At 32.8% G+C, this 15,560-nt stretch overlaps 1 protein-coding gene across 3 annotated transcripts in view; it reads left to right on the top strand.

Moving 5' to 3' along the window:
• LOC137643878 (probable G-protein coupled receptor Mth-like 3) overlaps positions 1-15,560 on the top strand; it is a 62,590-nt gene that overhangs the window by 26,755 nt on the left and 20,275 nt on the right. The window contains exons 2-8 of one of the 3 annotated variants that reach the window (XM_068376620.1): positions 1,540-2,710; positions 3,368-3,446; positions 6,882-6,965; positions 8,146-8,237; positions 10,429-10,609; positions 11,047-11,136; positions 11,819-12,311. The exons of 1 other annotated variant lie outside the window; for it this stretch is intronic. In XM_068376620.1, the coding sequence (XP_068232721.1) occupies positions 1,540-2,710; positions 3,368-3,446; positions 6,882-6,965; positions 8,146-8,237; positions 10,429-10,609; positions 11,047-11,136; positions 11,819-12,080 (1,959 nt within the window). In that variant the 3' untranslated portion in view covers positions 12,081-12,311. Of the gene's footprint in view, positions 1-1,539; positions 2,711-3,367; positions 3,447-6,881; positions 6,966-8,145; positions 8,238-10,428; positions 10,610-11,046; positions 11,137-11,818; positions 12,312-15,560 lie in introns of those variants that run through there. One more of the 3 variants, XM_068376618.1, reaches the window with a different exon arrangement.

Raw genomic sequence — 15,560 nt, forward strand, 5'->3', positions numbered from 1 at the left:
TAAACACATTCAGATCAATTGAAGAAACACTAAAGAAAGGAAGAATCAAATGAAAATATTATCAGCAAAAGATATGGCGTGATAAAAATTGCAGGGGATTTTCTGTGCAATGCTATACAATAATGATATAAGAAATAATTGTCAATAGGAATAATGAAACATTATTCATGTAATTAACTAGCTAGTGGAAAAATCAAAATAGTATTATAAACCACTATGTATGGCATTTGTGTATGGCATTTCTGTCAAAACTTCAGCAGTAACGAAAATCTTTCAAAGACAAGGAATAGATGAATCTTAGGTTAGAATACTTGAAGATACCTATACAGCAATCTTAAAACTACTTAAAGATAATGAGAAAATTCCTAGTAAGAAAGGAGTTAGAAAGGGAGAACCCATCTCTCCCAAATTATTGATAGCATGCCTAGAAATTTTAAAAAATTTAGATTGGGAAAATGTAAGAATTAATATTAATGGGGAATACCTTAACAACTTGAGATTTGCAGATGAGATAATTGTGTTTAGTGAATTACGGGGGTAATTGCAAAAGGTGATATAAGATTTGAATGGAGAAAGCAGAAATGTAGGACTTAAAATGAATATGAGTAAAGCAAAGATAATATTCAGCGAAAATGCAGAGATACCATATAAGGGTTATGGACTAACCTCTAGAGATTGTTAATGAATTTACATAGTGTTTTCCCGGGACATAACACCAAAGTTAAAAGCAGCATAAGCTTTTGGTAAATGAAATGAGATTATGAAATGTAAAATGCCAATTTCTCTAAAAGGAAAAGTATTTAATCAGATGATAATGAGTCTTGACAGATTTAATTCATTGATAGTTTTAGATAATGTGGTATTTTACTTTTCATAATCTTATATTGTTTGCCAAAAACTCTTCATTCCTTGCTTATCCTTCTTTTAATTTCGGTCTTCAAGTGTTCTAACAAGATTCATCTGTTCTCTGTCTTTAAAGGGCTTTCATTACTGCTAAAGCTTATGAATTGAAAGGGCGTAGCAGTTTTAGACAAAAATTTTCCAACTTTTTTAAGGAACACAGAGATCCTTGTATTTCTGAGCCATTCTAGTCAGTTGTAAGATAAGGAAATGGAAGAATAGAGGCAAAAATTTAGATTTTTAAAGTAATAAGAGTACTTAAAAGCATCCACTTGAAAAGAATATTTGATGATTTTTAAAAACACGTTTTAAACATTTCATAAATGTTGCAAGAAAGAGAAAGAAACGAACTATGAAGTAATGTAGTATTTTCGTCTTGGCTACTCTATGCACAAATCCTTACCTTCATTTTTACATTGTTGTATTTTTTTCCATTAGAAATATTTTGAATTACACCAGACCAGCTGAAGCCCTCAAACCTTTTTTTTTCATTGAAAATATATATTAGAATTTATTACAAGGATGGATCTCAGTCTGTGTTTCGTAATAACTCAGAAGGAAGTTAATTAACACATTTCGGATTTGATTTGATTTAGCAAATTTTAGTTGTCATTGTTCATATGTTTTTCCTTTTAATAGGAAAATGTGAAGAACTACATGGTAAAAACAGAGAACGTGAACTGCGACCCAACTTACTACCTAACCCGGAACTTCAGCAGAGGACAGTTTCATCTCAGACTTGATAAGGGTGATGTTGTCCTTCTAAAGAATGCTGGTGAACTGGAGGGGCAACGCATTTCCAAGTACTGTGTCACTCACCACCTGGATAACCAACATTACCTGACATGGACGCTTAGAGCATGTATACCTATACCATCTGTTCCTAGGTGCTGCTCTTTTGGAAAAGCCATGAAAGAAGGTGAATGTCAAACTGCTAGGACTCCAAGTGTACTAAAACCTCCAGTTATTAGTATACCTCATTCCACAGAGCCTGTTGAATGGACAAATATACAGAACTATCATCTCAATTTAAAATGCCAGTCTGATCCCATGGTAACAGTTCCTCTTGGTAATAATGGCACACATTTGCTATTGTTAGCCAATGGTTTATCCCTCACTTGGAAACCTAATGAGCTTGGTCCTTTTGATAGAACTTACTTCTGTCCTGATTACTGCACTGATGGCATCGAGGAAAGTGATGGCACCGTGCAATATTTTGTAAGCTTTTGCTACATGTCTCGCAAGGAGAGACATGACAAGGCCTGTGGAGATGGCCCGTGTATGCGTAGATGCTGTGATGATGGGTCCTCATATAACAGCAGTAAAAGAAAATGCTCGCCTGATTCCAACTCCACATTCAGTCCTCTTGATGTAGCTCATTCATCCTCGTACACTATTGTAACGGGTCCTCCTCCAGCCTGCAAGCGTCCCACAAAGTACGACAAGGAAATCAGCATAGACAGTGAGGGGCAACTGTCAACTGAATATAGAAATTACTCTTCTTTTGAATATTGTGTGGACGTAAACTTCCGAGAAGAACATCGGAGAACGAGTGTTTACTTCTGCGGCGCTGAACCTCTCTCGTGGAAGAGCGTACGCCTTCCTGTACTCCTGACTTGTAAAGTCATCTCTCTTTTTTTTCTGACATTATGCATAATTTGTTACCAACTAGTCCCTAAGCTTAGGGCGAACGGTGGCACACATCAGCTATGCCATGTACTGTCCCTCTTCATTGCTTATAGTATGAGTTGTATTGTGAATTCCTTCAATAACGACCTCGTTCACCATTTTGCTTCCTGCTTTAGTCTAGGTAAGATTTCTTTCTTTTTTAATCAATATAGATTTTGAGGGATTTTTTTTATGTATAGATATCAATAAATTATCATACTATGTTTTTTCTAAATAGTATAGCATGGAGGAACTGGCCCCCCACTGGCAAAAGGGTGAGGGATTGAGTTTAAGGCGAGATTCAAGATGTATTTTCGGCTTCTACTCCTGATGCCTATTGGATGATCTTACAAATGTTTTTAGCTAACATAACCTTTTCTATTTACTATTAGTTTCTGTCTTTATAATTTCAAGGTTGTTTCAAATTGTAATCAGACTCTTTAGTTACCATAATAACTTTTATCATAATTACCTGGTTCACCCTCACTTACATACATAGCTCAGCGGGTAGACTTATATACTTCACCCAGGTTTCATAGAATCTACTGAAACACATATCTACTGTACTTTTATCCTAGTGATGAATCGACGAGTGCCAAGGACAGGTGATATATATATATATATATATATATATATATATATATATATATATATATATATATATATACATATATTTATTTATTTATATATATAAATATTTGGGGGGAAAATGGGGCTCCATCGGATTGAACAAACAAGATCCAAAATTATATTTGTTTCTAATTTTGAAAATGAATAACCACAGCATTATTTTCCGCAGCCATTGTCATGCAGTTTGGATTCCTGGCAGCTTTCTTTTGGCTAAACATCATGTGCTTTGAGGTCTGGAGAAAAATCAGGTAAGGAATTAAAGATTCTGGGAAAACGTTCTAAAATATGGGAATTTTTATGTTATTTGGTGTCATGAATTCTATCCAGCCACGAATCTGCACAATTGTTCATTATACTTTCATATCTCATTAACATTAATTAATTTTTCAAGCTTTATATCTACAGCAAAGACTGAGAGGGAATTGAAAACATTTATATTTATGATGATTGTTTATTACGATAGCTCTTTATCTGATGAAATTAAAAAACTAAGTTATCTATTTTCATTATCTCTATAACTCTCTCAACCACCTCGGTCTCGGTTTTTCTGAGAAATCTTCTAGAAGTTTTCTAGAAGTTTTATTCCAGCTGTCACCAAGTTGTGGAATGATCTTCCTAATCGGGTAGTTGGATCAGTGAAAGTTCAAACTTGCAGCAAATGTTTTTATGTTGAACAGGCTGACATAAGTCTTTTTATAATTTATATATGATATATTTGTTTTAATATTGTTATTGATTTTAGAATATTTTATCTTAATAATTCATTACATCTTATATCGTTTAATTATTTCCTTATTTCCTTTTCTCACTGGGTTATTTTTCCCTGTTGGAGCATTTGGGCTTATGGCATCTTGCTTTTCCAACTAGGGTTGTAGCTTAGTAATAATAATAATAATAATAATAATAATAATAATAATAATAATAATAATATATAAGATATGCATGAAATGTACTTATGCTCTCTAGTAGACTCACAATGTACTAATTTGCTGCTATTGTGAACATATCAAGCTTCAACTATGCTTCTGCCTTCCTAATAAATACTATAAATGCTATGAGGTAATAATAATTTGAACTTCATTATTTTTATAGAGCACTAGTCAGAAGACATATGCATTATAAACCAGTGTCACCGTTCTGGTCATTTCTTATAGCAAAGAAATGTTCCAATAATATAGTAAAAGAAAAGCAGTTTTCATAAAAGCTAATTTCCTTTGATCAATTGTAATCTAGCGTGTTCTGTACGCCCAGGTCCTGCAAGGATTCCTTTGGGTTGTCGTGGCCTAATTGGTAACGTCTTCGCCTGGTGATCGTCAGACTGGGATTAAAGCCCCGCTGATGCTCGTTAGTTCTTATATTCTCTGCAACCTCACCATCCTTGTGAGCAAACGCTGGGGCTTTGGGGAGGCCTATAGGTCTATCTGCTGAGTCATCAGCAGCCATTGTCTGGCTCTTCCTGGTACTATCATGGGTGGAGAGGGGGCTTGGGCGCTGAATATATGAATATGTGGTCAGTCTCTAGGGCATTGTCCTACTTGATAGGGGAATGTCACTGTACCCTGAGCTTGCCACTCATGAGTGACCTTTAAACCTTTATGGTCATGTAATCTGATAATTATTTTATCAATTTCTTTGATGTTAGTTAAGCAAATGCTCAATTACATTACAGATCTGAAGGAAATTATATCACGTTCTTTCGAAAGACCTGAAATAATCAGAATTCCTTCCTTGCGTCAATGGTCATTTCAAAACCTACATCGTTTATTATTATTATTATTATTATTATTATTATTATTATTACTTGCTAAGCTACAACCATAGTTGGAAAAGCAGGATGCTATACGCCCAGGGATTCCAACAAGGAAAATAGCCATGTGAGGAAAGGAAACAAGGAAATAAGAGGAGCAATTAATAATTAAAATAAAATATTTTAAGAACAGTAACATCAAAAGACTGCCCAAGACTGGAGAACCATGGTTTGATTTTGGAGTGCCCTTCTCCTACAAGAGCTGCTTGTCATAGCTAGAGTTTCTTCTACCCTTACCAAGAGGAAAGTGGCCACTGAACAATTAGCCCCGTTAAAATCTTCTTTCGTGTTCTAATCCAACGAAAACTGTTATGATTACTGCATTATGAGAAAATCCTCTTGCAATTATTTTTAACATTCCTTTTCATTCTCCTAAAACTGTTGAGAGAATCAACGCATAATATCTCCATTTGCTAAGTCTCTTTTGTGTTGCAATACGCTAAGATGTCTTCAAACTTATTCTATCTTTAACAATTTCGAATCCAAAAAGGAAACAAAATTCATGTGCTCAGTATGTTGTCTTATATAAATTAATCGCGGTAGAAAATGTTTTACATTCAATGTTTCCCTTACTTGTACTAATACTAAGAATGGATACCATTGTACAATAACTTGTAATGGCCACATTTTATAAAACCTAGGAAATTTAGTTAGATGATATTTTTGCACACTTTGGAAATCAGTTCATTGCTAAAGGTAATGAATCCATCGTGAATGACCCTACTGCCATAAGGCAATCAAATATTGAAATATATTTATGTCCTATTTAAATATGAAATGAAAGTAATTAACAAACCCAGAAATTGATAGAATATCAGCCATTGTTCTATTCTGTTTAAACTATCAAATTGTGGCTATGTTTCAGAGTCCTGTGATCACCCTGACCTTGCAAAATGCCAATGTGGTTAGGGAGTATTTATATCATTCCTTTTTCCATGTTTTACGAAGCAAAAGGGTGCTTTTAAGAAAACTACTGTAGAAAAATTATTTTATTTTCATCAAGCACGTCACAACAACATAAAGATTTCTATCGTAACCCCTTTTTTGAAAATTTGAGTAAAGTAATTTTTCTAAGTAACAAAAGATACCAAACTGTCTTAGACAACAATTTGATCAGTCACAAATTACCAGTAGTTTGAAGCATTGGATTTTATATCTTCGTGGATACTGCAGTGTTCCTTCGGCCACTAGCTGGACCAGCTTTTCATCTTCCTACTCTAGCTCCTTTCCCAATTCCTAGCAGCTAAGTTATAGTTCAACCTCTTTAAACTTATATATCTTGAAGAATTTGTTGGTTTTCCCATGTTGTAACATGGGAAAACCAACAAATGGTTAAGGGTCTCCCCACATCAACACTTGATGTTTTTTGTTGGTGAAGCGTGATTGATTTCACAATACAGTGTTTTATTATTCTTGATAATCTAGTCTTGGGTAGTGTCATAGCCTCTGTACCAAGGTCTTCCACTGTCTTGGGTTAGAGTTCTCTTGCTTGAGGGTACACTCGGGCATACTATGCTATCTTATTTCTCTCCCTCTTGTTTTGATAAAGTTTTGTAGTTTATATTGGAGATATTTATTTCAATGTCATTTTTCTTAAAATATTTTATTTTTTCTTGTTTCCTTTCTTCACTGAGGTATTTTCCCTGTTGGAGCCCCTGGGCGTATAGCATCCTGCTTTTCTAACTAGGACTGTAGCTTAGCAATTAATAATAATAATGATTAATAATATAGTTTTCCTTTGTAGGAAACTTACAAATAACTATTTTCTACATTAGGATATCCATTACAATATACAGTAGCTTTTCTTTGTAGGGAACTTAAAAAGTACCATCTTCTATACTGGACTATCTATTAAAGCGTGGTTTTTTATTTGCAGGAAACTCACAAAATACCAGACTTCAAAGAAATACCCAGAAATTTTCTTCATGTTATATGGTTGGGGAGTACCATTATGTATAAGGTAAGTTTTCATATGTATTTAATTTTGACTGTGGGTATAAGTTCAGGCTTTTTGTAATCATATAAGACTTAACTAATCAAATTTTTTTCATGTTGTACCAGTACTTATCAGAAGATTAATCTTATTCTTTTATTATATTTCATTTTTACTGTGGGTAGAAGTTCAGACATTTTGCAATTCTAGAAGACTTTACAAGTTTAATTTTCTTTTTGATGTACTTGTGTGTATATATATATATATATATATATATATATATATATATATATATATATATATTCATAAATCAATAGCCTCCTTTTTTATAATAGCTTAAGTAATTTTTCTTAATCTATAATTTGTTGATATTAAACGTATTAGTTTATTATAGATAATTTACTGGAATGATTATGAAATTGTTTCTTTAATTATAAACTTACAGCTTGTTTTAATAACATACTAATTAAAAAGAAAAATCTGCTTAAAACTTATCAATTTCAATAAATTTTGTCAATTTAACTTATAAAAAATAAGATTTCTCAAGAGAAATAAAAGGTTTGGAATTTTCTGTATCAGACTAATTATAATCATTAATCCGTCCTAAGTCCATACGACATTTGAAAAGGATCGTATTCTCTACCGTTCAGTTTCCCTCCGGCAAGTGTAACTGAACATTTTGGTGCATCCTTGATAGAAACAGGATCTGCTATGAGCTATACTAGAGTACCTTATGTGTCACTCTCCTTTTTCACTCGTAAGGATATACACTCAACAGGTAGACCTATAGGCTGCCCCAAACCCTCCATCCTTAGCTCACAAGGATGATGAGGTTGCATCGACCAAATGAACTAACAAGGTTGAGCGGGACTCAAACCCCAGTCTGGCAATCACCAAGCCAGGACATTACCACATCTACCATTCAGTTTCTCTCTGGGAAGTGTTCAAGCAGTGTAACTGAACATTTTGGTTCACCTTTTAAGCACTTAAGTGAATATTTTGACGAACCAATTCAGGTTCTCCGCGGCAAATATTCAAGCAGTGTAACAACATTTTGATTCACCCATTAAGTACTCCAAGTGAACATTTTGACAAGACATGTACTGAAAATAGTGTAATTCAGAGGATTTTAACAGGGAATGTCTAATAACAATAATAACCATTCTTAGAAAGAGTAAATGTTCATGAAATACTTTCTTTATTCTAGTGCAGTCACCGTCATGATGCAGTTTGTGAACCCCCATGAAGTCAGGGACGAAATCAGGCCATACATTGCAATCAAGAAGTGTTGGTTTCAGGGTAAGAGTCCATCCTCCATGTTTATTTAGATTTCTAAGTTTTACTGCTAAGATACATGTTACAATGTGGACACTTGATTTATTCCTCATCTAGTTAATAAAGAAATATGCTTTTTTCAGTCCAAAAAGATAAATATATGAAAGGTAAGTTTCGATTTTGATTAAAAAACAATGACAAAAAAAACAGCAATAGAATCAGATTGTTTTTTATTTTTTTACTGAAATTATACTTATATATATATATATATATATGCATATATATATATATATATATATATATATATATATATATATATATATATATATATATATATATATATGTATAACCTATAGACATGATATATATATATAGCGATCACAACACTGAAAATAAGCACACCGATTGAAAAGCAGGTTTAAGAATGCAGAGAACACTCGACAATCCTTTCACTAGCAGCACCAATAACATACTAACTTGACTGTGCATCCACCCACGCACTGAGCGAAGAAGGGTTAAGATACCAATTAGTCATTTATCGGCTCCGGATTTTTTTTTTAACCGACTTAGACCATATATACCAAATTTGATCGATAATGATTTGCCGCGTATGCAAGCGGCAAATCATTTATGCCGCTACTAGGTGTGTGTATATATATATATATATATATATATATATATATATATATATATATATGCATATATATATGTATGTAAATATATATACATCATACATATATATATATATATATATATATATATATATGTAAATATATATACATCATATATATATATATATGTGTATATATATATATATATATATATATATATATATATATATATATATATATATATATATATATATATAAGTATAATATATAATAGTGCATATATAATAGTATAATTTTTTCATTTTTGCTAATTGAGACCAGAATACGTAGCTCCTAGGAAAACGTTTAGCAAAATTAAAGATGCTATTAATTTATTGTGGTTCAATGTTTATTTTGGATATAAGAAATGTTACTTGCACTGAAAACCCTAGAGCTAGTTGCATTCCATATGCTGTTAATTATGGCATAATGGTATTACAATTTAAGGAGGTAAACATTTATTATAAGATTATGGTACATAAAACGATTACCAGCACTTATATATATATATATATACATATATATATATATATATATATATATATATATATATATATATATATATATCTGTGTGTATATAATGTTTTCAAATCTTTTTAGTGACGCAGATTTGCACCGACTCGCATGGGTGCCCTTTTAGCTCGGAAAAGTTTTCTGACCACTGATTGGTTGGGCAAGATAATTCTAACCAATCAGATAGCAGGAAACTTTTCCGAACTAAAAGGGCACCGCTGCGAGTTAGTGCAAATGCACCTCATTAAAAAAAATTGAGTAAAGTGTAAAGGATCCTCCGTTTATGAGGAGTTTTAAGGGTAACATTACTTGACATGGTGCTCATTAATCAATAAAAGTATTACATCACAGCTTAGCATTAGTAGTTTCTATGATTTACACTGTTAAAAAAAACCGTAATTTCGATCGGAAATTCTCCGTAAAAATATTCGGTTCTTAGCCGTATTTCAGTAAAATACAGGCGACCGTTAGTTTACCCTAATTTGTTTTCATCTTTAACGGTTGGCGACCGTAATATCAGTCCTTCAAGTCAATATATCTGGTTTTAAAACGGTAAATTCGTAGCAATGTTTCTTCCAGGATTTTTATGATCTTTATTTTGGAAAATTTTAAAATTTTTAGGTTTTAAAATTTTAAAATTTTTAGATTTTTAAATTTTTGATTATTTTTAAATTCTAAATTTTTAAATTCTTAAATTTTTAGATTTTTTAATTTTTAGATATTTATACGAAATAGAGAGAAGGAGATTATGGGATTTTTATAAGAAACCGATTGAACTCTCAACAGAAAAGAGGTATTTTTTTTTGTGTGTGTGTGGTTCTGAAGTTTTCATAACTAATATATGAAATACCTTATCTAATGGAGTTACTTTTCTTACTACATATTATTTTGATTATTCATTACCTTGTTTCCTTACTGGGCTATTTTTCCCTGATGGAGCCCTTGGGCTTTTAGAATCTCGCTTTTCAAAGTATGTTTTTAGCCTAGCTTGTAATAATAATAATAATAATAATAATAATAATAATAATAATTTGTTCATTCTCGTCCATTAGAACAAGCCGGTGGTTTGGTCTACTTCTACTGTCCAATTGGTGGGCTGTCCCTTTGCAACGCCCTCCTACTCATCCTCACCTTCATCGACACTAAGAAAATCCTTCGAAATTCGAAAGAGGCCACGAAGGAACTGAATGCCATCGGAAGATCATCCAGTGATATGGTGGATTGCGTTAAAGAGTAAGAAAGACATGAAGGATTTTATCATGAGTATGGTTGGTAATATTTCGGTAGCCTCTCGCCTACCGCACGAGTATATTTGGTAAAATTTCGGTAGAATCCCACCCAGCTCAAGTATATTTGGTAAAATTTTGGTAGAGTCCCACCCAGCAGCTATTACCGCTCTTCAGCACAGAGTGGCTCGAATTTTTTTTTCTTTTTTTTTTTCCTGCGAGCAAAACAACAGCCATTAGATTTCGGTAATATTTCGAAAACCATCAAGCTTCTATGTACTGGCAAGCGGTAATGGCACTGGGTGGGACTCTGCCGAAATATTACCGAATATTTCATGTCAAATTCTTTTGTCTTCAATAAAATGAAAAGCTAGAAGCTGCAATTTTCATCAGGTTAGTTCAGGAAAGCAAAAAAAAATTAATCTTCACTGTTCTTCTTTTCAGTTTTCACCAGAAGCTGAAGCTTTTTGCCATTTCTGTGTTCTGTTGGGCCACTGAGTTCCTGTCATTTATAATTCCTCCGGAGGAAATCTGGTATGATATGACATTTAGTTTTACTTATTGTTTTTAGATAATTATAAGACTTCTTAACGCAAGCGAATATAATTTCAAAACCTCTTTGGGGTATCAAGATATAGATGAAATTTCATAATAAAATTTACCTACGAAAGGTCTGCCCTGTGAGTAAATGTAATTACTGATACAAGAATGTTGAATTAGCATTCGAACAATGCATAAAGCACCTATAGTAAATAAAAAAAAACATAAAATGATAAGAAATAAAACAGTCACATTGACGTTGGTATATGAAGCAAATTATACTATACAATGAAAGTTTCTCACAGAATCCACGGAGCTAATATTCAGACTATTCGTTTTCCTTTTCTTAAGTCTATTACCAATCTCCTCTTTATTAAACTTTCTACCTTTCAAATATCTTTATTACCTTTTCTTCTCAGTCTTCTTCGTTGCATTTCTGCTTTATTTGCAGGTAAAATTAAGAAACGTTTACTATCTACAAATGTAAGAGTTAGAAATATTTCTCAAATAATAACATTAATAAAGCCGGACCATTTAGCCTAAGTTTAGGTAATAATACCATAGTAGACTACAAATCAATTTTTCCAAATTTAATCATTTGTTTAAAATATATTCATCAACTGAACACAGATTCCGTTAGTCTAAAACTAATCCTTCTTTTTATTCCAATTTTCAGGGCACCCACCGATATCCTAAACGCTCTCCAGGGCCTCTTCATATTCATCATCATGATGGCAAACAGCAACAAACGAAAGCTTATAAAGAAACGGTTTCCTTTGCCATTCAGGTTAGCCAGGAGATGCTCGGCCGCTCTTTGTTGCTTTAAAACAGCAGCAGCAGCAGACGGAGGAGACGAGAACGCCTCTTCCACTGAACCTGAATCATCGAAGTCAGATTCAGTATCTATGGAAACTCTGACTTGCAGAAAATTATCCTGATGTTCTCTGAGTTTGATAAGAAAAGAGGAATACCACAAGATGAAATATAATGTCGTTTTGACCGACCACCTGTGTTTTGGGGATGAAAAGATTGCTGGATATGAGTGGCGGTGACAGATGTCCCAGAAAAAAAAAAATAGAAACTTGAACTAGATTAGAGGTCGCAAATTCGTGTTTGTTATGTTCCTAAAGTGCCAAAGCCACACGTTTATATGTATACATCATATATGCACACAAACACACATATTTATATGTATATATATGTATATATATATATATATATATATATATATATATTATATATATATATATATATATATATATATATATATATATGCGTGTGTGTGTGTGTGTGTGTGTATGAAAATCCTTGTAATTATATCAAGGCATTTGCAATGATTCAATATATTTCAGCATACATATTGAAAATATAGAAATATGTTGGTAATAGTTCTATGCTTATGTCAAAATGTTACACCTACCTTAACTTCTTTCCATACAAATACACAAAAAGAAAGGCTAATTGTATAATTGAGTCTGGGTTGGCGACGAATAAAAGAAGTTTCTTTACTTTTAAAATTCAATTCTTTATAATCGTGTTTCAATTTAGATATATCAGTGAAAATAGTTACAATGCTCGTATGAAAACTTGAGATCTCTTTTACATAACAATACCTCTTGAAAAGTAGACTGAATATTTGTTATAAAGTAACGAGCAATAACGTTAGCTTTTATTTAATTAAAAAGTCTTGAGAGCAAACTAAAACATATTTGAATCATCTGAAAGCAAATATGATAAAACCAAATATTTTTTTTTATCACACTTTCGTCATCGTCATAAAACAGTTTAGCACAAAACCAAAATGTTCTCTCCTTGCATTTTTAATTCTTTATTATCTGGCAGCAATATCCTGCTAACAAAATAATTAGAGAAGATTATAAAACGATGTTCAATAATCGTAATGTAAACAGCCTAAAGGTATGTTCGACATTCACAGTTTTTTTTTCAATAACATCAGCGGAAAAATTGAATGCATACACTGTTTCCGGTCCAGGAAATCAATTATTTCTTAAAATTATTCTAGGTTCTCTGGACAAAAGTAACTTTAATCTTATAAGCTTTGGAAGAAACGTATCTTTTTATCGAATATCAGATAAAGGATTAACACTTATTGAGAAATATTATGTGTGTGTATATATATATATATATATATATATATATATATATATATATATATATATATATATATATATATATATGCGTAACGTTACGTCTCCTTTGGTCATTTCTGTTATTGTCGTTATTGTGGTTATATATTTCAAAGAGAAATATATTACAACACATTATTAAATGACGCATAAAAAATATGTGGCGTAAACCATATAATGCCTTGGCATATGATCTTACTGGAATGAGTATGGACTGGCAGGGGTCACTTGCCCTAGTTAGATAGGCCCTGTGCATCACAAGGAACAGGCCATCCTTTGATGAATCTAGCCAGTGAATCCTCTTGAGGCACTTTGCGTCAATAGGCGTAGGAGGAGATGATGATGATGATGATGATGATGATGAAATCATTATCTAAGATTTAATCACGAGTTAAACAAAATTCTACATTGATACTGGAATTAATTTAATTTTCATCCTCGAGGACAACCTTTATAATCAAACGAAATCCATATCAATATACAATTTGCTACAAAGAAATGAATTGGAGATTATAAAAAGGTCTTTAAATCGGAATGGCCACAGGAGGAACAAAACCCAAGCGAAATTGATTAATGTTATCAACGCCTGATAAAAGATAAGAGACTCAATTAGGATTTCGACAGAAAATTTAAGAAACCAAATTAACTACGAATTATGTTTTACACAGATATATATATATATATATATATATATATATATATATATATATATATATATATATATATATATATATATATATATATTGTAATATCAGCTACTTAAGTTTTATTTTGTGGCTCCATTAAAGTAAACATTCGTTTATTAATTGCTGTCAATATTTTATCAGTTCATTTGAGCCTCGAATTCTTGGTTCAAGTTTTGTATTGTTGCGCTCCCCCACCGAATGTTATTTGCTAATTGGTACTCCGCCCATGAAATGTTCTCTTTACTTTCATGTATGAGTGCTTTGGTAGTTTCGTCTTCTGTCTCCTGCCACGTTGGACTGTTTAAGAGGCGATTTACATATTTTTCGTCTGGATGGAAGGGAGATTGTTTTCGGCTCTCTTGTGGAGATGTTCTCGCCCTTTTTTTTTTCACGGCCCGTTGATCTGTGTGGCGATCACCACCTTGCACAAATGCTCTGCTACGTATACTTTGTTGGAAATCTTGCTTCGAGTGGACTCGTCTGCTGCTGATGTATCAATGTCCTTTGGATGCATGCACCTGACCCCCTTTTGTGGCTGCGGTTGTATTCGTGAGCTTCTAAGTGTACCGAGACCATCGTCGTCGTCTACGTCTTGAGTCCTTTCGACTAGTTATGGTGACGCCTCTAGAATAATTTTTAAAACGGCCGTTGTCTCGAGATCTTCTGAGAGTCGTTAGGAGGCCTCTTGATCGTGAAGAAAAGTAAGCTTCCGATTATGTGTGCTCTTTGTATCTGCGAATATATTCTTTTCCTTGTGGTTGAGGAATAGTGTCCTGGAAAGACTAAAGCCGGAATACCTTCGAAACTAAACTGTTTCAATGCTGGAATTGTGTTTTCGTCCGTAACGTGGGAACATATATATATGTAATGGTACATTTCCATAAATATTGTGTGCAGTTAGGCTAAGCTTTTCTTTCTTTCTTTAATCTCTCACTTATAATTGACTTTGTGCGGAAGTTGTTTTTCTCCCTTCTCCTCGATACTTTCCCTCGAACTATCATTTGAGTGAAGGTTAGCTGTAAGTCTGAATGGTAGTTGTAAGTGTATGTGACTGTGCCTTCAGCCAATAATTCGAGGATGAGTGCTAATAACTTCTTGTAATAAATCTTAATTTGTACGTTTGTTTTCAATTACCCCCTCAAAGTGTATTTTTATTCTCTGTATTGCTGGTAAACTTTACTCTTTAGCCTACAAGCTATGGTAGTAAAAAGCAATTTTGTTGGAAGACCCAGTAAACGCTTGGACAAATTATTTTGTATTTAAGGTAAAATAAGGGATTTTGTTAAATATCTCTTCCGAATAACAGAATTCCTAACAATATATATATATATATATATATATATATATATATATATATATATATATATATATCCCAGAAGGTATCCAATCCTGCCCCAGTAAAGTAGTGGCTATTACAGATTTCCCCAGACCACGTAGCTGGGTTCCTTGGGCTCGCTGGGTATTACCGTAAATTCATAAAAGGTTTTGGAGAGATAGCAAAACCCTTAGATGCTTTAAAGAAACAAAAAGTAATAAATGTGGATGACCGAGTACATGATCAGCGGTGTCCAGAATGAATGCCCTG

The sequence above is a fragment of the Palaemon carinicauda genome, chromosome 7 (genome assembly GCF_036898095.1).
Source record: "Palaemon carinicauda isolate YSFRI2023 chromosome 7, ASM3689809v2, whole genome shotgun sequence".
Lineage (NCBI taxonomy): Eukaryota > Metazoa > Arthropoda > Malacostraca > Decapoda > Palaemonidae > Palaemon > Palaemon carinicauda.